The sequence below is a fragment of the Saccopteryx bilineata genome, chromosome 1, assembly GCF_036850765.1.
Source record: "Saccopteryx bilineata isolate mSacBil1 chromosome 1, mSacBil1_pri_phased_curated, whole genome shotgun sequence".
Classification (NCBI taxonomy): Eukaryota; Metazoa; Chordata; class Mammalia; order Chiroptera; family Emballonuridae; genus Saccopteryx; species Saccopteryx bilineata.
The window spans coordinates 259,963,845-259,988,988 of NC_089490.1; the positions used below are offsets into that span (position 1 = coordinate 259,963,845).

The 25,144-nt window shown below is 39.2% G+C and overlaps 1 protein-coding gene and 1 non-coding gene across 7 annotated transcripts in view; one reads left to right on the plus strand and one right to left on the minus strand.

Moving 5' to 3' along the window:
* The window catches only part of RAD17 (RAD17 checkpoint clamp loader component), a 43,826-nt gene that overhangs the window by 7,089 nt on the left and 11,593 nt on the right, over positions 1-25,144 (minus strand). For all 6 annotated transcript variants that reach the window (XM_066241923.1, XM_066241914.1, XM_066241933.1 and 3 more), the window contains 8 exons: positions 24,972-25,097; positions 24,808-24,877; positions 15,536-15,647; positions 11,587-11,772; positions 9,607-9,692; positions 9,337-9,483; positions 7,365-7,514; positions 5,580-5,700 (listed from right to left, as the gene is read on the minus strand). In XM_066241923.1, the coding sequence (XP_066098020.1) occupies positions 5,580-5,700; positions 7,365-7,514; positions 9,337-9,483; positions 9,607-9,692; positions 11,587-11,772; positions 15,536-15,647; positions 24,808-24,877; positions 24,972-25,097 (998 nt within the window). The remainder of the gene's footprint in view (positions 1-5,579; positions 5,701-7,364; positions 7,515-9,336; positions 9,484-9,606; positions 9,693-11,586; positions 11,773-15,535; positions 15,648-24,807; positions 24,878-24,971; positions 25,098-25,144) is intronic.
* Positions 9,913-10,018, plus strand: LOC136321607 (U6 spliceosomal RNA). The gene has a single exon (XR_010728754.1). It is a non-coding gene; the product is annotated as a U6 spliceosomal RNA (small nuclear RNA).

Consider the following 25,144-nt stretch of genomic DNA (forward strand, 5'->3'; position numbering starts at 1 on the left):
TCACACTGCAGAGGGAAGCAGACTTCATTAAAATAGTTTAGCTAAATCACTAAACAAATACCAATTATAAAAACAAGCCCCAGAGGGTGAAGGAAAATCAGTATCCAGAGTTGCTACAACATATTACCTACAATGTCCAGTTTTTTTTGTTTGTTTTTTGTTTTTTTACAGAGACAGTGAGTCAGAGAGAGGAATAGACAGGGACAGACAGACAGGAATGAAGAGAGATGAGAAGTATCAATCATTAGTTTTTCATTGCACGTTGCAACACCTTAGCTGTTCATTGATTGCTTTCTCATATGTGCCTTGACCGTGGGCCTTCAGCAGACCGAGTAACCCTTTGCTGGAGCCAGTGACCTTGGGTTCAAGCTGGTGGGCTTTTGCTCAAACCAGATGAGCCCGTGCTCAAGCTGGTGAGCTCGGGGTCTCGAACCTGGGTCCTCTGCATCCCGGTCTGACGCTCTATCCACTGCACCACCGCCTGGTCAGGCTACAACGTCCAGTTTTTAACAAAACATTGTTACTATGCAAAGAAACAAGAAAGTGTGACCCCACCTTGGTGGGGCAGCTCGGTTGTTTAGAGTGTAGTCCCGAAGTGTAGAGGTTGCTGGTTCGATCCCTGGTCAGGGCACATATAGAAACAGATAGATGTTCCTGTCTCTCTCCCTTCCTCTCTCTCTAAAATCATAAATTAAACATTTTAAAAAACTTAAAAAAGCCTGACCTGTGGTGGCGCAGTGGATAATGCGTCGACCTGGAAATGCTGAGGTCGCCGGTTCAAAACCCTGGGCTTGCCTGGTCAAGGCACATATGGGAGTTGATGCTTCCAGCTCCCCCCCCCTTCTCTCTCTCTGTCTCTCTCTCTCTCCCTCTCTCTCTCCTCTCTAAAAATGAATAAAGAAAAAAAAAACTTAAAAAAAAAGTATCAGCCGTAATACACAGGAAAAGGATGGGTAACAGAAACTAAGAGGGCCCAGAATTTAATAGACAAAGACTTCAAAGGAGCCACTGCAGATATGTTCAAAGACCAAATGGAAACCATGCTTAAGAAAGCAAAGGGAGCTATAATGACAATGCCTCATCAAATAGAGAATATCAATAAAGACAGAAAATTACAGGAAGAACCAAATGGAAATTCTAGAGCTGAAAAGTCCCATAGCCAAAATAAATCACTAGAGAGGCCCAACAGTAGATTTGAACTTGCCGAAGAAATAGTTAACTTGAACACAGATTGACAAAGACGGTACAAATGAAGAGAGAAAACTGAATGAAGAAAAATGAACAAAGCTACCACTGTGGGATACCTTTAAGCATCCCAACAAACACTAATGGAGGACTAGAAAAGAGAAAGAAGCAGAAAAAAATATGGAAGAAATAATGTCTGAAATAATGTAACACAGAAAATGAAAGAAATGGGATAAAATTTCATATAAAGAAGAGCCAAACAGCCTGACAGGCGGTGGTGCAGTGGACAGAGCATCAGACTGGGATGCGGAGGACCCAGGTTCAAAACCCCGAGGTCTATGAGGGATAAATAGGGACAGAGAGAAACGGAGAGAGAAGCATCAATCATCAGTTTTTCGTTTGCGACACCTTAGTTGTTCATTGATTGCTTTCTCATATGTGCCTTGACCATGGGCCTTCAGCAGACTGAGTAACCCCTTGCTCGAGCCAGCGACCTTGGGTCCAAGCTGGTGAGCTTTGCTCAAACCAGATGAGCCCACGCATAAGCTGGCAACCTCGGGGTCTCAAACCTGGGTCCTCCACATCCTAGTCCCAGTCCGATGTTCTATCCACTGCATCACTGCCTGGTTAGGGCAAACAAACATCCTATTTTTGACTAAATTATTTAAACCTCTTAAAGTTTTGCAAATCCAACACTTTGAGGGTCTTAGTTACCTTTTAAAAAACCCCACTACTAATGCAATCACAATTTTTAAAAAAACAGAAAATTTAAGAGTTGTGATCCTGGAGTCTGAATTTTTAACTAGAGGATGAATGATTCTCCAGATGATCCCAATGTAAGTAATCTAAACTAGCACTCCTCAACTCTTCCAAATGGGCTGTGGAAGAATCCTCTGGAGAATCTTGTTAAAATGCACATTTATTCATTAGTTACTGGGTGAAGCCCAAGATTCTACATTTCTCTCAAGCTTCCAGGTGATGCTGGTGCTCCTGGTCCAAGGAGACCCTTGCTAATCACACTGATTCTTGATCCCAAAGCCAGCAGTGGGGACACAGAACAAGGCCAGTTGTGCCAACGCAAGTTGGTGGCAGTAGGGCTGGAACCAAAGGACCAGCCTTCACTGTCAGGAGATGCTAAAATATTTAGCAAAATGGGAGATAGGTTTTTCATTGTTCAATAAGGAAGGAAAGAAGGAAGAGATACTTAGGGGGGAAAGGTTAAACTGAGTGGTGTTAGACTGAAATTGAAGGTACTGATGCAAACACACACACACACACACACACACACACACTTCCTAACTTTGTTCCACTGAAAAAGCCTACAAACACTGACAGTCCAGTAACAATGAGCATACCTAGTGCCAAATACTGATTTCTGAATACCTTCTCACTAAAAGGAACCATGGCTCCATGGAAGTCCTGGTTCTAGCACTGCAGCACGGAAAGTATAAAATGATATTGGATGATTTTGTATCAGAAAGAAAGTACTCAAAGAGTTAACAGATGCACACCAAATGCACAGAGTTACTTTGAAGCAACCTGCACTGGCCAAATCTGAACAATTTGAGACCAAAATAAATAATGAACACAAGGAACTACAACTGAAAAAACGAGAAATTGGAGTCCACAGTCATATAAACAAATAAATGGAAGGAAGGCAAAGCAATACCTTATAGTATTAACACAAATGTAGAAGAAATAATGCTATCAGAAAAATCACCGTTTATCAACCATCACAGATTTAGGAAATAAGCAAAAGATTCTCTGACTAGTAGGTGAAATTTTAATGAGAAATAGGATACTTACATAGTCTCAGAGTATTTCTCCATAAAATAACTTTACATTAGAAAACCTGAGATATCATCTTATTAAAGGTTAACTTATCAGTAACAGTATAAATAGACATCATATTCTCTTGATATGATGCACTGAGAAGAACAGAGCATCACTTCTGTGGCATTCCTGCCAAAAGCACATGAGGAATCCACTCATAAGGAATCATCAGACAAACCTAAACAGGGGGAACATTCTGTACATTGCAACTGTGCTATATGCTTCAAAACTGTCACTGACAAAGAAAGACTAAGGTACGTTGTTCCAGATCAGAGGAGACTAAAGAGACATGGTAACTAAATACATCATGTGATTTGCACTGGATTCTGGACAAGAAAAAGAACAAGTTCTCATTGTTATTTTACAAAGGAAATTATCTAGGACAACTGGCAAACTCTGAATGGAGTGTATAAATTAGATGGTAATAGTGTGTAAAAGTTAATTTCTTGATTTTGATGTGTATGTTGTAGTTATGTAGAAATATCCTTGTTTTCTGAAAGTACATGCTGAAGTGTTTAAGAATAAAGGGTATGATATCTGCGATTTACTCAAACATGATTCATAAAAAAAACATGTATGTGTGGCAAGTTGATATAAAGAGAGAGACCTTGGCTGGTTGGCTCAGTGGTAAAGCGTCAGCCTTGCGTGCAGATGTCCTGAGTTCATTCCCAGTCAGGGCACACAGGAGAAACGCCCATCTGCTTCTCCTCCTCCACCCCTCTCACTTCTCTCTCTCTCTCTTCCCCTGTCATGGCTCGACTGGAGCAAGTTGGCCCGGGGTGCTGAGGATGGCTCCATGGCATTTGACTCAGGCACTAAAAAGAGCTCAGTTGCTGAGCAATGGAGCAACGCCCCAGATGGGCAGAGCATCACCCTGTAGGGGGCTTGTGGGTGGATTCTTGCTGGGGTGCATGCAGGAGTCTGTCTGCCTCTTCCCAACCTCAATTAAAAAAATAAATAAAAAAGAAAGGAAGGAAGAAAGAGACAGAGAGATAAAAGGTAAACACGGTAAAAACTGAACACTGAGGAATCCCGGTGAAGGCTAAACAAGAATTCTTTCATACTATCTTCACAACTTTTCTCTAAGTTTTAAATTATTTCAAAATAAAGTTTAAAAAAACTAGTATGATCTTCAAAATATTTAATAGGCAAGAATAGAGAAATCTCTGGGTTCTGACCCACAGATTAATCATGTCTACTATTCAAAAATCATCTGCTTCTAACTATGAATGTAGAATGTATTTTAAAACTTTAAGTATTAATACTCTGTCACAAGATGAGACTCCCATTGTATAAAGGTAGACACTCTATAATCCTCTCCCTTGATCAGTTATAAGGCAAACGGTATCTTTAAACAATATCAATCAATAAGATTAAATAAAATTACACATTTTGAAAAAACATGAGTTAACCTGAATATACTCAAACTTTGTCACTTTATGAACTGAATGTCCCCTCAAATTCATGTATTTGAAATCCTAACCCCACAATGTGACGGTTTTAGTAGGTGGAGTCTTGTGTGGTAATTATTATTATTATTATTATTTTCTTGTGAGGTAGTTAAGGCATGAGGATGGAATTAGTGCCCTTATTAAAGTCATAAATGGAATTAGTGCCCTTATAAAAGGAACCCCAGAGACAGCTCTCTCTTGCTCTGCTCTACCATGTGAGAAAACAAGACAAACACCTGCAAACTAGGAAGCAGACCCTCACCAGACAACGGATCTGCTAGTGCACTGATTTTGGACTTCCTTGTCTCCAGAACAGCTTTAGCACTAATTTATAAAATAAGGAACACGATCCATGGTAAGTGACATAGTCAATTAAAGTGTATATCTAGTATTTGTATATGCACAGAAAAATGTATGGAAGAATTTACACTAGTCTGTCAAAAGAAATTGCCTGTGGTTATAGGGGACTTTCAGTTTAATTATTTATTTATTTATTTATTTTTTAATAAAGCCATTTTATTTTATTTTTTTAATTTTTTTTCATTTTTCTGAAGCTGGAAACAGGGAGAGACAGTCAGACAGACTCCCGCATGCGCCCGACCGGGATCCACCCGGCACGCCCACCATGGGGCGACGCTCTGCCCACCAGGGGGCGATGCTCTGCCCATCCTGGGCATCGCCATGTTGCGACCAGAGCCACTCTAGCGCCTGGGGCAGAGGCCACAGAGCCATCCCCAGCGCCCGGGCCATCCCTGCTCCAATGGAGCCTTGGCTGCGGGAGGGGAAGAGAGAGACAGAGAGGAAAGCGCGGCGGAGGGGTGGAGAAGCAAATGGGCGCTTCTCCTGTGTGCCCTGGCCGGGAATCGAACCGGGTCCTCCACACGCTAGGCCGACGCTCTACCGCTGAGCCAACCGGCCAGGGCCCAGTTTTATTTTATATACTTCTGTATCTTTTTAGTTCTTTCTTTTTTAATCAAAAATCATGTTAATTCTAGATAAAAAATAAGGGAAAAAACTTAGTTTCATCAGTCTACAGCAATGAGTTGACCTATAAAAAGATAATGTTATAAAACACTACTTCTTAGAGACAATAAAAACCCATTTTATTACCTTGATTTCTCATTGGAATGGTTAGCAAAGCAAGGTATGGCAACAGCTGAGTTTGTAGGCATAAAGCTGGTAAGCAGAAGTCAGAAAAAAGTGCTTTTGCTGCCAGGCAATTTTCCCGATACTGTAAAGAAGAACAAAAAAGGATGAAATAAAATAGAAAACATGGATATGTATTCCTGCATACACTTTTATTGTATTATAAAAGTGTGTATGCTTATATACTACAAATATACTTTTAAGAGTTTATCTAATTCTTTGTAACTATGCTCACATTACCTAATAAAGCATTTTACCGACACAACTATTTTATATTTGATGAAGAACAATAAGAATTTTTTTAAAAACTTAAGGTAGATGGAAAAAACACTTAAAATCAAAAGAATTCTGTTTATGAATATACACACATCACAAATTAGGCAAGGATATTGTTTCTCAATGAAAGAACTTACTTTCTTCAGTTAACGCAGGTGCAATGCTAGGTGAAGGAGAGAAACACAATCTTGCTTTCAAGGAGCTTACAGACTCAGGGAGATAATCATATGTAACTATAAGGCAAAATTAATGTTTATATGCTCTAAGAGCAAAGTAAGTCAACAAGGGATTTATAAGTTGCTTAGAAGTCATAAAATTCTTCAAAGTAATCTGTTGAAATTTCTTAGGTTATGAATTATAGGCTCACACTTAGCCATATAATTTTAGAAACAGAAGACATCTTAGAGGTGCCCGTGTCCAGGGGGTCACAGATTCAGATGCTACAGGAGCCAGGAGGCAATCTGCATCAGTGCAGTGGGACAGCTGGGGGCAGCAGTACCTACCACCCCCGGCCCCAAGGGCAGATCCCACTCAGCTTGAGCAGATTGCTGCATGTAAAAATATGGGCCAGTGTTGCCTTACTTTCCTTTTTCTTTTTTTCCAGGAGATTTCAGAAACTCTGAAGTCAGAAACCCATGTCTGAATCATAATTTTTATACTAATTTTTATTATTTATTTATTATTAAATTTATTGATTTCAGAGAGAGAGAAAGGGAGAGAGAGACAGGAACATCGATCTGTTCCTGCATATGCCCTGACTGGGGATCGAACCAGCAACCCCTGTGTATTGGGACAATGCTCTAACAACCGAGCTATCAGCCAGGGCAATACACTAACTTTTTTTTTTTTAACTTTATTTATTCATTTTTTAGAGAGGAGAGAGAGACAGAGAGAGAGAAGGGGGGAGGAGCTGGAAGCATCAACTCCCATATGTGCCTTGACCAGGCAAGCCCAGGGTTTCGAACCGGTGATCTCAGCATTTCCAGGTCGACGCTTTATCCACTGCGCCACCACAGGTCAGGCTATACACTAACTTTTGATGATGGACAATTCATTAAAAAAAACCTCTGTGTCTTATTATCAACTTGTGTGCTACCTGTTGTCAGCCTTGAATTCAATCCTCTCCATTTACAGCCATGGAAACTAACTGCACACACTTATTAATTGTTAGGTAAAGTAACTTGTCCAGCTGGTTAAAGGCAAAGCTAGGATTTATTTTCAATAATAGTCAACTAATAAAATAGGTATGGGCTTTCAAATGTTGAGTGTTTTTCCCTAAGAAATGACTACTCACTTAAGATTATTCTTTTATGTTTTATCATAATTTAAAGAAAATTGTGGTCCTCACCAAGTATTTCCTACTAAAAATGAAACACCATTTTTATTTAACTTAAAAAAGAAACAGCATTATTGACATGTAATTCACATGCCATGAAGTTCACCTATGGAAAGTGTATAATTTCTTTTTTTTACCTTTTTATTTATGAAAAACCACTGGGGTTTGTGCAATGGTCGAAAACTTGATCCCCCTCCTTGGCAATGAGCAAATCCTCGGGCTTTGTTGGAATGTATCACACCTCTTGTAGCTATAGAAGTACTATATTCACTGAGTAAAGAGCGTGTCTAAAAAGGGAGGCAAGACATAAAATAAAGAAAACAAGAGACTTACAAAATATTGGTACTACTAACACCAAAAAAGACGAACCTGATTTAGTTACTGTATGTTAACTTTTTTTTCAACATAATGCAGCCCTAAAAATAGTATGCTACAAGACTATTTAAAGCAAAACTAAGAAATAAAATAATCAAATGCTATGTGTAAACTCTGATTGGATCTTGGATGAGAGTGGGAGAAACAACTCTATTTTAATTTAAAAAAAAATATGATTCTACAGAGAGGAAGGGAGAGAGAGAGGAAGAAAGAGAAACATCAACTTGTTGCACTACCATCTATGCTTTCACTGGGAGATTCTTATATGTGCTCTGACGGGATTAAACCTGCAACCTCGGTGTATCAGGATGACACTCTAACCAACTGAGCTTCCAGGCCAGAGCGAGAAACAACTTTAAATACATTTTGAAACAACTGGGGAAATCAAAATAAGGGCAGTAAGCTAATGTTAATTTTCTTAGATGTTATGCTATTATGCTTATAATAATGTTATTATGCATAGTTAAGTATTCAGTGTCATGATGTTTGTAATTACTTTCCAATTATTCAGCTAAAACAAATGTGTAAATAAATAGAGATTAAGCAAATGTGGCAAAATGTGAAAAACTGGTTAACAAAAGTTAAAGGTATAGCCATGGCCGGTTGGCTCAGTGGTAGAGCATCGGCCTGGAGTGCAGAAGTCCCGGGTTCAATTCCCGGCCAGGGCACACAGGAGAAGCGCCCATCTGCTTCTCCACCCCTCCCCCTCTCCTTCCTCTCTGTCTCTCTCTTCCCCTCCTGCAGCCAAGGCTCCAATGGAGCAAAGTTTGCCCGGGCGCTGAGGATGGCTCTGTGGCCTCTGCCTCAGGCGCTAGAACGGCTCTGGTCGCAACAGAGCGACGCCCCAGATGGGCAGAGCATCGCCCCCTGGTGGGCGTGCTGGGTGGATCCCGGTCGGGCACATGCGGGAGTCAGTCTGACTGCCTCTCCGTTTCCAACTTCAGAAAAATACAAAAAAAAAAAAAAAAGTTAAAGGTATATAGGTATTCATCGTACTATTCTTTCAATTTGTCTATAGGTTGGAAAATTTCAAGATAAAAAGCAATATAAAAAAACTAAGCAAATATATACAACTGCTGAATAATGCAACTAATGAGACCCTATATCAAGAAATTTTTATTGTATCTTTTCTAATTTTAATTATTAATGTTATTTCAACATTTATAACACAAATATTAATATATCAAAACAGTGTTAACCAATAGCACTTTCTATGATAAATGTTTTGCATATGGGTTGTTCAATATAGTAGCTACCAGCTATACGATCAAATGCTGAACATGTGGCTGTGTATCTACAAAAATGAATCTTAATCTAATCTGAGCAGCTACACGTGGCTAGTGGCCATAGTAGTGTGAAAATGTTAAGAAAAAACACAAATTTTATAAGGAATAATTTCAAATGTATTAAAAATAATTTAAAAACTAGCAAAAAGCATAAGAGAGTAGCAGTTATTTTACTTCTATCCATTTTTTAATGGCTGTCAAAATGAGTACCTATTAATTTTATAATCAGAAAACTTAGAAAAAATTAAGTGTTATACTGTATTACCACCGGAAAAATCAGATTAACTGCTAAAGTTTCATTACAGACACTAAATTGGATAAATTAATTTTCTCAGTTATTAGGAAGTTACATAAAATCATGTCAAATAATGAAGAATAAAAGTAAAATTTCTTTCTCAATTCTGAGGAAATATTCAAAAACCAAAACATTTAAGTCAAAGGTTCTTACATTCCAGTCACCACTGATGATATCTGCAAAACTCAGAAATTCACTGGCTCTCACAAGATCATCTATTTCCATGAAGAAATCTATGTAGTTTTGGTGAAGGTATAAATTAAATAACTCTCCTGGCATGTGTGACATTTCTACTACTTCCTATAAAAAAAAGAAGCATACATATATAATTTTGGTAAAAATGCAGTGGCCAAGTGTGTATGCCCACAAATGTAAATAACGCATCTTGTAAGTAGTACTGTTATGAAAGACTTCACACTTTACCTCAGGATGAACAAGTAACGTATCCCGGTCATACTCTGATAAATGGGAAGGCAATCGAGGCGAGTCTAATTCTGTTAAAGACGCTCCTATAAAAAATTTCTGGATTAAAAATATCATCTGTATAATTATATAGCACCTCTCATTTGAAGGTTTTTTAGTACTTTAGGCACGTAATTCAAAAACACAAGTGAGCTGTTAAAAACACACACAAAATAACTGGCAGCTTATGTGAGTTGCCTATTAGCCAGAAAAAATAGAGAATTCTGAGGCTTAGATTATGGCATTTCTGGAATTAAAAGTATTCCAGTGCTCGCTTCGGCAGCACATATACTAAAATTGGAACGATAAGAGAAGATTAGCATGGCCCCTGCGCAAGGATGACACGCAAATTCGTGAAGCGTTCCATATTTGAAAAAAAAAAAAAAAAAAGTATTCCACTTTTTTTTCTTAGATTTTATTTGATTGCTTCACTCAAGCTGTTTTTAATGTCCAGCTGGTTGCTTGTCGTATGTGTCTTGACTAGGCAAGCCCAGGGTTTTGTTTCAACTGGCAACCTCGGTGTTCCAGGTCAGCACTCTATCCACTGCACCATCACAGGCCCAGCATATTCTTAAATTACTTCACATTTCACCTTTCCAGTTCTGAGTTGCTTTCTTTTGATTCTCATCTCATTATAGAGGTCTTTACTGCTTTATTTAGTATGTAGGAAGATGCTGCTCTCCACAGGAGAAATCAGCAAACCCCATTCCCTAATGCAAGAGAAGAGGTTATGAATTACTGAGGAGAAGAAGGGAGGGTGGAAGGTAAAGAATCAGTGGAGGTCACTGAGCCTCAGAGGTCAGCAGAGCCAGGGACAGAGGTGTGTCTTCACCTCCACCCCAGTGGTGCCTGTATGTATCATTTCCATTTATTTCATTTTTTAATGTCATTCCCAATTTTCAACAAAGCAGATAGGTGAAAAGCAGGTATAAGAGGCAGTCACAGTTTTATAGGAAGATAAAAACAGTAGTTTGAAACAACTCGGTTTTTGGCGAACAGAAAACAATCTCAGATAGTAACAGGCGTGATAAGCATGAGGCTTCAGCAAAGGTCTGTTAAGACTAGCTGTGACTCACTGATGTAGCTATTTTACAAGAGACTTGAAAAACTACCCCAGGGAATACTGAGAATACTGTACACTAAGACTTTTTAAAAATTATTCATCATGATGACTTACTTTTTGTTATAACATATAAAACTGTTATAAACTATAGCAATGACTTTTTTTTAAATCGGTGCAAACTTTTATTCTCTATAAAAATCACATCAATAATAAAAAAAGAAATCTCAATTTTCTTCCTTCAGGATCATAAGACTGAAAACTGGCATCTTTCACTTAGAGAACAGGAATTTGGGATTTTACTGAAAGTAGAGATAATACAGGAGCTTAGAGATGTATTATAGGGGCACAGGGGCACAGGGGTACAGGGGTGAAGGGGTAAAGGAAGCAAGCATTAAAGACAGAAGAGAATGGAAGAACATCTCTGGCTGGGAACAAGAGCAGCTTGTCTGGTGAAGACACCAGAAAAATGTAAAAGAATCCAGAGAAACCTGAAGTCCCCTGGCAATATGTCTAGGGCCCTTCGGACAGAGCTCAGTGATAAGACAGGTTGGGCAACCAACACTTGCCCCTAACAAAACTCTAGATGAACTGACATTTTACCTTTGGCAAACTGTAATTTTAAAAACTTAAAAACATGAATATGGCCTATAGTGGTTTTTGTGTTTAATCCCATTCATATTCCAAAAGTACTCTATCTTGATAAGTGCGTTTTCCTGCTTAGGCCTTGCCACACAGTATCTGACCAGCCCTAGTTCCTTCTGATAACGAAACATTTAAATACATGACATTAAAATTTTTTAAAACTTTTTTGGGGTATTTTATTTCAACTGTAAGACTAATATCTAACAAATTTTTAAAAATGTATAAGGTTTTCTTACTTTTGGAATACAGTATTTTCCCCAAAGCTCTGAAGAGAAAGAGAGAAACATCTTTTCCACCAATAGCTTGAACTTCTTGATTTTCAAAAACCTTATCAGATTTTTTTCTTCGTCCTGATTTTGACAGTGCAACATCTGATTTTAATGAAGACATTCCTTTCTTCCTTGGGCATAAATTGTTCCTTCCTAAACAATGTACACCCAAGTACAAGATTTAAAATAAAATTAAAATATGAAAGCTACAACTAGAACATTCAGGCATAGTTCACTAAGTATTCTAACTAAAATACATTTTTCTAATAAACAATAATTATAAAATACACGAACCAAGAGTCCCCTTTGCCTAAACTATTAAAATAGACTAAACGTCGTCTAAAAGTATTTCATGACACAGATTTCAAATTTACATGTACACATTCTCTAATAGTCATATCACCTTGATTACTTGTTGTTAGGTGCAAGGTACTGTTTGGTGCATGAGATGTATTAATTAATTTTATCCTCATAAAAATTCTATTAGGAGAACTATTATAAAGATCAAAGTAATGAGAAATAAAGAGCTTAAGTAACTGGCTCAAGATCATCAGCCAATAAATGATTTAAATCCAGGCAATCTGACTCTGCAATCCATGCTTAACAACTATTCTGTATTACCTTTCTACTGATTTGGGCAGTCTGCAAGTTATGAATGTGCTTGTGGTCAAAGTTCATTGGCAAATGTATTGTTTAAAACTCAGAATTTATCATTTAATAAAAGCAGTGTGGAATAGCAGAAAGAACACAGGTTCTGGGCTTAAATACTAAAATTGTCTAGTTTATTAGGCTGATATGAAATTAAAAAGAAAAAAATACTGCCTGACCAGACCATGCCGTAGTGAATAGAGCGTCATACTGGGACGCAGAGGACACAGGTTTGAAACTCCGAGGTCGCCAATTTGAGCACGGGCTTGCCAGCTAGAGTAAGGCGTCGCTAGCTTGAGCATGGGATCATAGACATGACCCCATGGTCGCTAGCTTGAGCCCAAAGGTTTCTGGCTTGGGCCCAAGATCTCTGGCTTGAGCAAGGGATCATTTGCTCTGCTGCAGGCCCCCCCCCCCCGTACATATGAGAAAGCAATCAATGAACAACTAAGGTGCCACGATGAAGAATTGATGTTTCTTATCTCTCTCCCCCTTCCTGTGTGTCTGTCCCTATCTGTCCCTCTCTCTTTCACACACACACAAGAGACACCATCACTGTTAATACAGTTCCTGACCCACTCAAAAAAAAATATTTTTTCTATTTTTCTGAAGTGAGAAGCAGTGAGGGAGGCAGAGAGACAGACTCCCGCATGTGCCCAACCGGGATCCACCTGGCATGCCCATTAGGGGGCGATGCTCTACCCATCTGGGGCATTGCTCTGTTGCAACTGGAGCCATTCTAGCGCCTGAGGCGGACGCCATGGAGCCATCCTCAGTGCCCGGGCCAACTTTGCTCCAATGGAGCCTTGGCTATGGGAGAGGAAAAGAGATAGAGAGAAAGGAGAGTGAGAAGGGTGGAGAAGCAGATGGGCACCTCTCCTATGTGCCCTGGTCGGAAATCGAACCCAGGATTTCCACGTTAGGCTGACACTTTATAGACACTGAGCCAACTGGCCAGGGCCAAAAAAATTTTTTTTAAGTAAGAAGAGGGGAGATAGTGAGATAGACTCCCGCATGTACCCTGATTGGGATCCACCTGGCAACCCCCATCTAGCGCTGATGCTTCAATCAATCGTGCCATCCTCAGTACCTGAGGCCGATGCACAAACCAATCAAGCCACTGGCTCGAGGGGAAGCAAGAAAGGAGGAGAAGAGGGAGGGGGAGAAAAGTAGACAGATGCTTCTAATGTGCATCCTGACTGGGAACTGAACCCGGGATGTCCGTAAACTGGGCCAATGCTCAACACAACCGAGCAAGCCTGCCAAGGACCCGCTCAAAAATTTTATTTTCTTTCATTTGCAATTTCTGAGCTCAGAGCAATAATGTTAAAAGTTGTAGTTAGAATCCCAAAGTGGCCCACTTCAGCCTTCCAAAACCATAATTCCAGTAGTGAACCTAAGGACCATTTACCTTTGTTTTTATAGAAATAAGCTGAATTCTGTTTTCATTTGTGTTAGGATATTTCTCTGAAGTTATTTTGAAAAACAAGGATGTAACCTAGATGAACATGTTACACTTAGGCATAGAAACTAGTATTTCAGGTGGATTTTGTAAGCTCTAAAGACGGCCTTTAATTTTTTTGTTAATTTGTGAGAGGAAGGGGGGAGAAAAAGGGATAGAGGGAGAGAAGGAGAGAGGGAGAGGGGGAGAGGGGGGAGAGAGAAAAAGAGGAAGAGAGAGAGAGGGAGGGGAGGAAAAAGGGAGGGAGGGATAGAGAAGCATCAATTCATTGTTCCACTAAGTCAGTGGTCAGCAAACTCATTAGTCAACAGAGCCAAATATCAACAGTACAACGATTGAAATTTCTTTTGAGAGCCAAATTTTTTAAACTTAAACTATATAGGTAAGTACATTCCTTATCGAGGTAGCGTCCACATGTGGTATTTTGTGGAAAAGTCACACTCAGGGCCAAAGAGCCGCGTGAGGCTCAAGCAGCAGTTTGCCGACCACTGCACTAAGTTGTGCCACTGACTGCCTCTCATATGTGCCCAGACCAGGGCTCAAACCAGTGACATAAGGGGTCAAACCGATGCCCTCAGGATCGAGCTAGCAACCCTGGGATCAAACTGGTGACACCAGGACCAAGCCAGAGTCCCTGGGATCAAACTGGTGACCTTGGCAACTCAGGACGATGCTATATCTACTATGCCATCAGCCAGGGCGGCTTTAAAATTTTTAAGATCAATTTCTCAGTGTTAAGCATCAACTAGGTCACTTGTTAAATGTTTTCTGATGAAGATGTGTACAGTAAACTATGACTACTAACAGTAAAAATGTACTGTATTTCCCCATGTATATGACACTCCCATGTATAAGACACACCTTAATTTTTGGCCTGGAAATTTGAAAAAAAAAAAAGTATTACATAAAGCTATTGAACTCAAGTTTTATTCATCATAAAATTCATACAACTCATCATCACTGTCAAAACTCCCATCCATTAGCTTGTCCTCATCTGTGTCTGATGACGAATTACTGTCTTCAACAATGAGCGCAGCAAAAACAAGCGCAAAAATGAGGGAAATGCAAGTAAAAAAACCCTACAATCACTGCATAAGATGCACCCAGTTTTCAGACCCCAAATTTTTCAGAAAAGGTACATCTTATACATGAAGAAATCTGAGTAACTTCTGCCATTAGTGGAGCTATCTCATTACTATAGGATGGCCATGTACCCTTTTTACATATCAGTAAGAAAAAATCTATTAAGCATAATTTATACCATATATAAATTATGAAATAAATTCAAAAGTAAACCTACATGAGTACATTATTAAATTTATTAACAGTTTGCCATTTATTGAACCCTTAGTATGTATCAACCACTGGAATAAATACTCTACAAGTATGACTTCACTTACTCTTCATACAACTCTCGAGACAGGTTCTTACATAAAGGTGAGAAAACAGAGGCACAGAAACATTTAGTCACTTGTAAGATTAAGTCACTAAGTGAGAGAGCCAGGAGTTTCACCCAGGAACCAAATTAACTTTGAGAGGTAAAGTAGCAAACCACATAAACAAATCAGGTTTTGTCTCAGGTATACAGATATAGACAATGACGTATTCTTGGGGTATGTGCATGCATGTGTACATGTATAATTTTATGACACTGTCTTAATAAAAAAAAGTGGAGATAGGTATATATCAATGAGTTAAATTAGAAGTTAAATCATAAGTTAAAATGTTAACTCTGATTTCATTTCATAAACAATTAAAAGTTAGTTGAGCTATATAATGCTATAAAAATGTATCTTCGATAGTTACCTTTTGAAGAAGAAAATTGGAGGCTGTTTATTGCACTTCTGATATCACCAGAACATCCTTGACAGAGTAACTCTAGAAAAGTTTTATCAGGAAGAGTAATATTTCCTCCTTTCTAAAATGAGAAAATTAAAAAATTTTTGTTTTTTGTTCTAAAACAGAAGATAAAAACTCTTATTTTATAAGCTTAATGGATGTACATTAGAATCTTTCAAATGTGAATGCTAAAAAGCTTCCATGTTAGACATTAGTCTGCATGTGAAGGTACAAATGTCAATGACTTAACATAGTTTAAGGTAAATCTTCAAGAGTATAAAATATTGTTTAATTTGACTAGGTTATAATTTTGAAGTTTTCTCTCTTACTAGGTATGCATACATATATACAAACATAATTTGTACCAAGTCAGAGAGACCTCAAATCACAATATAATTTTATAAAGTACACACACACACACACACAAATTTTTTTCTTATTTTAGAGAGAGTGAGAGAGAAAGAGAGAAGTGTTAGGGGGGAATGGGAAGCATCAGCTCTTGTAGTTGCTTCTCCTTATGTGCCGTGATTAGGCAAGCCTGGGATTTCATACAGGCAACCTCAGCATTCTAGACTGATATTTTATCTACTGCACCACCACAGGTCAGGCACACACACACAAAAATCTGACAACCTGATATGGTCGTATAGTGAACAGAACATCAACCTGGGATGCTGAGGACCCAGGTTCAAAACCTCAAGGTTACCAACTTGAGTGTGGGCTCACCAGCTTGAGTCTGGGGTTGCCAGCTTGAAGCCCAAAGTCACTGGCTTGAGCAAGGGGTCACCAGCTTGGCTGGAGCCCCTCCCCCACCCCAGTCAAGGAACATGTAAAAAGCAATCAGTAAACAACTAGTGTCACTACTACGAGAGTTGGTACTTCTCATCTCTCCCTTCCTGTCTGTCTCTCTCTGGCTAAAAAAAATTAAAAAAATTGACAAATCTTTGAAATATACATGAAATCCCTACATGGGGTTTTCAATGGATTAATATTCTGTTGCGTATCAATCAGAAAGCTAAAACTGCATTGATTCATATTTAAAGCCTAAGTATCATACAGACATTTAAGATATATAAAATACAAATATATTTTTAAAAATATACAGACAAGCCTGACCAGGCGGTGGCGCAGTGGATAGAGCATCAGACTGGGATACGGAAGACCCAGGTTCGAGACCCCGAGGTCGCCAGCTTGAGCGCAGGCTCATCTGGTTTGAGCAAAAATTCACCAGTTTGGACCCAAGGTCGCTGGCTCAAGCAAGGGGTTACTTGGTTCGCTGAAGGCCCACGGTCAAGGCACATATGAGAAAGCAATCAATGAACAACTAAGGTGTCACAACGAAAAACTAATGATTGATGCTTCTCATCTCTCTCCATTCCTGTCTGTCTGTCCCTGTCTATCCCTCACTCTCTCTGTCTCTGTAAAAAAATAAAATAAAGAGTTTTAAATTAAAAATATATATATATACAGACAAGTTAAAAAACAATATATGATATATATGACAGCCCTGGTAGTTCAAGTATAAGGCAAGAAAAATTTGTCATCTCTCTCCATTCAGAAACTCCTCATGGTTTACTGATATAACAAGTTAAATTCATGTGACTGTTCACAGATCATCACATTTTAGATCTTGCAAAAACTGATTAAAACAGGAAACCAGAATCATGCTACAATCTTTCAGTATATATTTTTATTTTATTAACCAAAGCTGTTTCAAAAGTTTTTATAAGAAAGTTACTGTTTACTGTCTGTCCTGTTGGTCTCCTCAAATCCTAAAATATCTCACAATATTCTAGACCAATTTCTGTGCACAAAAATATCTCTAAGTATATATAGTATCTATTGTATATGTAGACATAATTGGGATATTATTATCAATATTTTTTAGAAAGAGGAAGGGGGAGAAAGAGAGACACTGATTTGTCGTTCCACTCATCCATGCATTCGTCGGTTGATTTTTGTACATGCCCTGACTGTGGTCTGAACCCTTGACCTTGGCATACTGGGACATAGCTCTAAACAACTGAACTATCGGTATACCTGGCCAGGGTGGGATCATATTGTGTAAGTATTATCTTATGACATTTTTTTTTCACTTAATGCCATTGTTTGTGCTCTATGTTAGTACCTTTAAATCTATTTTATTTAAAAAATATTATGGGCCCTGGCCAGTTGGCTCAGTGGTAGAGCGTCAGCCTGGCGTGCAGGAGTCCCGGGTTTGATTCCCAGCCAGGGCACACAGGAGAAGCACCCATCTGCTTCTCCATCCCTCCCCCTCTCCTTCCTCTCTGTCTCTCTCTTCCCTTCCTGCAGCCAAGGCTCCACTGGAGCAAAGATGGCCCAGGCACTGAGGATGGCTCTGTGGCCTCTGCCTCAGGCGCTAGGATAGCTCTGGATGCAACAGAGCGACGCCCCAGAGGGACAGAGCATCGCCCCCTGGTGGGCATGCCGGGTGGATCCTGGTAGGGTGCATGTGGGAGTCTGTCTGACTGCCTCCCCGTTTCCAGCTTCGGAAAAATGCAAAAAAAAAAAAAAAAAAAAAAAAAAAGATATCATAATTTAATTATTTCTAATGAAGGAATATATTTACTATTTCCAAATTTACACCATTATATATATATATGCATGAACATTTTTGTTGAAGGACACCCTTCAAGTATCTGTAACAATTACCAATTTTATTTGTCCTTCTAATGGTATGTGAGAATACTCATGTTTCCATCTTTGGCAATTCTGTTTATCAATCTTTTAATTTTCTTTTTTGCCATCTGATATGTGAAAAATGGTTATCTGAAAGATGAATTTCTCTGATTACTAATAGAGTTGAACACCCCTCATGTTTACTAGCCATTCCTATTTGTGTACTGGCTTCTATTCATAGTTTTTGGTAGGCAAATTTTTATACATTCAGGTGTTACACTTTATCTGCTACATAAATTGTACATATTATCTTCCATTCTAATGCTTGTCTAATTTTTCTTACTATGCCTTATCATTTCCTAAGTTTTTCTTTAAAAAAAAAAATAAATTCATGGCTTTCAAGCTTTTGTTTCTTACTTAGAAAGACTGTCCCCACAACCAAAGGGGTATTTCTCCCTAATATTCTTTTAATTTTGATGTTTATATATAGTATATAAAGATGCATATCCAATTGTTCCAACACCACTTATTAACTATAATAGTCTACTCTTTCCCTAGTGATGTGAAATGCCTCTTCATATAGAAAATTCCCATTTACGCATACTGACCTATTTCTGTGCAGTCTTCTCATTTTAATTTTCCTATTTGTCTATTATTGTGCCAATACCGCACAGCTGTAATTTCTATGGTTTTATATTATGTTCTAATACCCAGATAGCAAGTCTCTCTTCATTCTTTTACAAAATTTTCTTACTCATGCCTGTGAATTTCTCTTCCATATTAATTTCACTTTTATTGTGAATACACTGAATTTAAAAAATTGCTTGGTCTGGCCTGTGGTGGTACAGTGTATCAACTGACAACCTGGAATGCTAAAGTCGCCAGTTCAAAACCCTGGGCTTGCCTGCACATATGAGAAGCAACTGTACTACAAGTTGATGTTTCCTATTCTTCTCTCCTCACTTCTCTCTCTCTAAAAAAAAAATTGTTTTGAGCCAGGTGACTTCCTGGGCCAGGCCCACTTGAATCTCCTTCCTGAGTGAGTTTTCCTTTTCTCCGCAAGACTTGCAGCCAGGGGAACAACGAGCAGCGGCAGCTCGACCTGGGCTGACCCCTGAACCTGCCTCCCATGCCCCGTTTCTCTCCCCGTCCAGTGAGCTGACACCGGCCCTGCTGTGGCTCACTTTCTCCCACAACATTTCTGGAGAGCTAAAGCAGTCGCTCCTAGTTCCTCTCCTGTTGCTCCTTCTATCCTAGGTCCTTCCTTGTTTTACTGCCCAGTTTTAATAAACACACTCTCAAAAACAAATTTGTTTTGTGAGCACTTGCTTTCAAAAAATTCTAGGTATGGGTTACTCTACAAAAAGGAAGTGTAATTTGAAATCGTGATTCTTGGAGAAAATACCATAAATGTTGATTACTATGAACATGTAAATGTAACTGTAACAAGTGATCAGCTTCCACACTTTATGGAAGCTTCCACACCTAATGATATCAGAATAGACTAAAGATCCTTTTTTTCCTATAAAAACAGAGAAACATCTATTTCAATGTAAAAAGAAAAGAGAAATTTTACATACTCAAGACTTTCTTATTACAGTAATCCCCCCTTATCCGGGATTTCACTTTCCAATTGACTTTCCAGTCAACTACAGAAAATATTAAATAGAAAATTCCAGAAATAAAAAATTCATAAGTTTTAAATTGCATGCCGTTCTGAGTAGTGCGATGCAATCTTGAACCACTGCTCCATTCTGCCTGGGACGTGAACCATCCCTTTGTCCAGCACATCCAAGATGTACAGCAACCTTCATGAGTGTTTTAGTAGTTATCTTGGTTATCAGATTGACTGTCAAGGAATTACAGTGCTTGTGTTCAATTAACCCCTATTTTACGGTTATAATTGTTCTATTTTATTATTGTTGTCTCTTATTGTGCCAATTTAGAAATTAAAATTTTTTATTTAATTTTATTTATTCATTTTTATAGGAGAGAGAGAGAGAGAGAGAGAGAAGGAGGGAGGAGCAGGAAGCATCAACTCCCATATGTGCCAGGCAAGCCCAGGGTTTCGAACTGGCGACCTCAGTGTTCCAGGTCAATCAATGCTTTATCCACTGCACCACCACAGGTCAGGCCTAATTTAGAAATTTAACTTTATCATAGATATATATGTACAGAAAAAAACAAACATATACATATGATTCAGTATTATCTGCAGTTTCAGGTATCCACTAGAGGTCTTGAAATGTATCCCCCACAACGGGGAACACTACTATACAAGTTAGTTCACTTAAGATGTCAACAGTCCTTTTTTTTAGAGAAAGGGGGAAGAGAGGGAGAGGGAGAGAGGATGGGGGAGATAGGGAGAAGGAGGGAGAGAGAAGGGGAGAGAGAGAGTGAGAGAGCATGCATTCATTGGTTGAGTCTTGTATGTGCCCTAACCAGGATCAAACCTGCAACCTTGGCATATTGGGATGATGCTCCAACCAACTCAGTTATCTGGCCAGGGCTCAACAGTGTTGCTTAACATAATTAACTAAGCTACATAATGCAAAAGAATAAAGTCATCTTCAGATCTTCCTATACTATCATCATTATCCTTGCAGATTCCAAACAGTACCATAACATTTGATTTTAGAAAAGCTTTAAGGACTTGAATAGTGTGCCTGTTCTTGCTCCTGTAATAGTTCTAACACTGTTCCAGGTCAACTATTTAAGACACAATACATTAACTACATAACAAAGAAGTTATGTAATCTCTTTTTTTACTAGTATGATAGAACTTGCTAAAGTAAATGCCATTTGCAATTTAATGAAGAGTTTTGAGTTAAGGTGATAAAGTAGTATATTAATTTTTATATTTTTACATTTTTTAATGAAATAAAGTATTAAAAACTATAATTTGTAGTTATCATGCTCACAGAAAATGTATTTTCTTTCCCAAAAGACATAAAAATAATCACAAGTAATCCAACCATATAGAACCAATCACACTAAGCATTTTTATGTACTTTCCTCTAATATGTGTAGGTTTACATATGTGTATACATTTTGTTACTGACAACTGCTTCGTTTCAGCACAGTAAATTGGAGTCAAAACAAAACTTTAAAACCATCTGACATTGGGATATTATGCAAGTTATTTCCCCCAAAGCTCAGTTTCCTTACATATAAAATAGGAATAATGTACCGATTTTGTATGATTGTGGTGAGGTTTAATAAGATCAGGTATGCAAATACTTTGCATACTGTCTGACACTATGCAAAGTATATATAAAGGGCTGAAGATATTTCCACACTAGCATTATCATATGTTTGTATCTTGCTATTTTTAACTTGACATTAAATTGTATTTTCCCATATTACTAAATATTTTCAAAACACTGTGTTTGTTAGCTTACTCGTGGAACTGCTTCATTATTTTTCAACTCATTTGTTTTCTAATTTCTTACTATTAAGTTATTTACTCAGCTAAATGTTCTATACACACACATTTTGCTTAATCCTCAAAACAATCACTCCCTTAAAAATTTTCAATTCCTGTGATCTCAGAGTTGAAAAAATAATTATGTTTCACATGCAATCTAGAACCTGTTGCTAGAAGTTAAAGTTCCATCAATTTATTTAATATCACCTTGACTTGAAAGATTAAAAAAATGATGCATTAAAAGTAGTAACAGGGCCCTCGCCAGTTGGCTCAGCAGTAGAGCATTGGCCCGGCGTGTGGAAGTTCCCGGTTCAATTCCTGGCCAGGGCACACAGGAGAAGCGTCCATCTGCTTCTCCACCCTTTTCCCTTTCCTTACTCTCCATCTCTCTCTTCCCCTCCTGCAGCCAAGGCTCCATTGGAGCAAAGTTGGCCCAGGCACGGAAAACAGCTCCATGGCCTGCACCTCAGAGACTAGAATGGCTCAGGCTGCAACGGAGCAATGCCCCAGATGGGCAGAGCATCACCCCCTGGTGGGAAAGACGGTGGATCCCAATTGGACACATGCAGGAGTCTGTTTCTCTGCCTCCCCGCTTCTAACTTCAGAAAAATACACACACACACAAAAAGTAATAATAGGGCCATCTGGCTGGATGGCTCTGTGGTAGAATGTTGGCCTGGCGTGTAGAAGTCTTGGGTTCAATTCCCAGCCAGAGCACACAGGAAAAGCTCCCATCTTCTTCTCCACCCTTCCCTTTCTCCTTTCTCTCCATCTCTCTCTTCCCATCCTGCAGCCAAGGCTCCATTGGAGCAAAGTTGGACCGGGTGTGGAGGATGGCTCCATGTGCCGAATATAGCCCCTGGTGGACATGCCGGGTAGATCCCGGTTGGGTGCCATGCGGGAGTCTGTCTGTTCTCCCCTCCCCCTGCTTCTCTCTTTGGAGGGAAAAAAAAGGTAATAACAGGGCACTGGTCAACTGGCTCAGTGGTTAGAACATTCGCCCAGCGTATGGACATCCTCTGTTCAATTCCCCATCAGGGCACACAGAAGAAGCAACCATCTGCTTCTCCCCCCCTCCCTCTACCCCTTTTCTCCCTCTTCCCCTCCCCAGTCAGTGGCTCAACTGAGCATCAACCCTGGGTGCTGGGCGCTGAGGATAGCTCAGTTGATCCAAGTGTCAGCCTCAGGCACTGAAAAAATAAAAATAGCTTGATTGATTCGAGCACTGGCCCCATACAGAGGTTGCCAGGTGGATTCCATTTGGGATGCATGTGGGAATCTGTCTCACTATTTCTTCACCTCTCACTTAAAAAAAAAGCGATAACAGGCCCTGGCCGGTTGGCTCAGCGGTAAAGCGTCAGCCTGGCGTGCGGGGGACCCGGGTTTGGTTCCCGGCCAGGGCACACAGGAGAAGCGTCCATTTGCTTCTCCACACCCCCCTCCTTCCTCTCTGTCTCTCTCTTCCCCTCCCACAGCCAAGGCTCCATTGGAGCAAAGATGGCCCGGGCGCTGGGGATGGCTCCTTGGCCTCTGCCCCAGGCGCTAGAGTGGCTCTGGTCGCGGCAGAGCGACGCCCCAGATGGGCAGAGCATTGCCCCCTGGTGGGCGTGCTGGGTGGATCCCGGTCGGGTGCATGCGGGAGTCTGTCTGACTGTCTCTCCCCGTTTCCAGCTTCAGAAAAATACAAAAAAAAAAAAGAAAAAAAAAAAAAGCAATAACAGCTGTTTCACAAGAATGTTAATATGCTTAACCCTATTGAACCATACAGTTAAAAATGGTTAAGCTGGTATAGTTAATAACACAACACTGTATTATATATTCAAAAATTGCTAAGTGAGTAGATCTTAAATGTTCTCACTACAAAAAAAAAGTAATTATATGATGTGATGGAGGTGTTAGGTATTGATAAGGTGGTAATCATTTCGCAATATATGTGTATCAAATCAGCATGTTGTACACCTCACACTTAAATGATGTTGTATCAATTATACCTCAATAAATATGGAAGCCTGACCGGGCGGTGGTACAATTGATACAGCGTCGAATTGGGATGCGGAAGACCCAGGTTTGAGACCCTGAGGTTGCCAGCTTGAGTGAGGGCTCATCTGGTTTGAGCAAAAGCTCACCAGCTTAGACTCAAGGTCACTGGCCCCAGCAAGGGGTTACTCGGTCTGCTGAAGGCCCACGGTCAAGGCACATATGAGAAAGCAATCAATGAACAACTAAGGTGTCGCAACGCACACGAAAAACTAATGATTGATGCTTCTCATCTCTCCATTCCTGTCTGTCACTGTCTATCCCTCTCTCTGACTCTCTCTCTGTCTCTGTAAAAAAATAATAATAATAAATTTAAAAAAAATTTAATAAATATGAAAAAGAATCACTGAGAAGGTAAATTTATGATTTCTTTTTAAGGGAGAGATGGACAGACAGGAAGGGGGAGAGATGAGAAGCATCAGTTCTTTGTTTTGGTACCTTAGTTGTTCATTGATTGCTTTCTCATATGTGCCTTGACCAGGGTCTCCAGCTGAGCCAGTGACCCCTTGCTCAAGCCAGCAACCCCAAACTCAAGCTGGTGGCCTTGGAGTTTCGAACCTGGGTCCTCAGCATCCCAGGCCACCACTCTATCCACTGCGCCATTGCCTGGCCAGGCATGATGTGTTTTTTACCACAATAAAGAAAGTAACAGGATGAAAGTAGAGTTGGACTGTTGATGACTAATGTACCTAGATGTCAGGAAATAGTTTCTTGAATATAGACACAATTTAGAACACTAAGCCAAAGGGAAATTTACCTCAATGTGAAAGAGAAAGCTATGTTTAGTAACAAAAAAAGGTTAAGAATATTTAAAATAAATATTTTTAAAAACTGAAACAATGTGGCCTGACCTGAGGTGGTGCAGTAAAGCATCGACCTGGAACACTGAGGTTGTCGATTCAAAACCCTGGGCTTGCCTGGTCAAGGCACATACCGAAGTTTATGCTTCCTGCTCCTCCCCTCTCTCTCTGTTTCCCTTCCCTAAAATGAATAAAGTCTAAAAATAAAAATTTAAAAAAAAATTTTAAATACTGAAATAATATGTTTTCAACTCAAGTTTACAAAATACCACTTAAGTTTGGTTTTGTATAATTATAATGTAAGATTCAAATTAATCAGTTCTTAAGACACTTACCTTATTTGCTTCTATTGTCACTATTCGATTAAGATATTTCATCATAATTGTTGGTGCCACAGGGTTGAAACTGTCAAAGTTTTATACAACAAGAGAATGGTTAAATGAGTAATTTTAAAATACAGGGCATATGTGAACAATTTAAGGAGAAATTTCATTCTTACCTAATGTTTGATATAGCACATTCTTCCTGAATTTCTTTAGGAAATAGTAACCTATGATTATTATCTCCACTGAGACTGTCAGAGATTATAAATATTAGAGGACATCGACCAATCTGTACATACTTCCTAAAATGACAAAATATAGCAATATTGAAATTTCAGCCACTTACCAT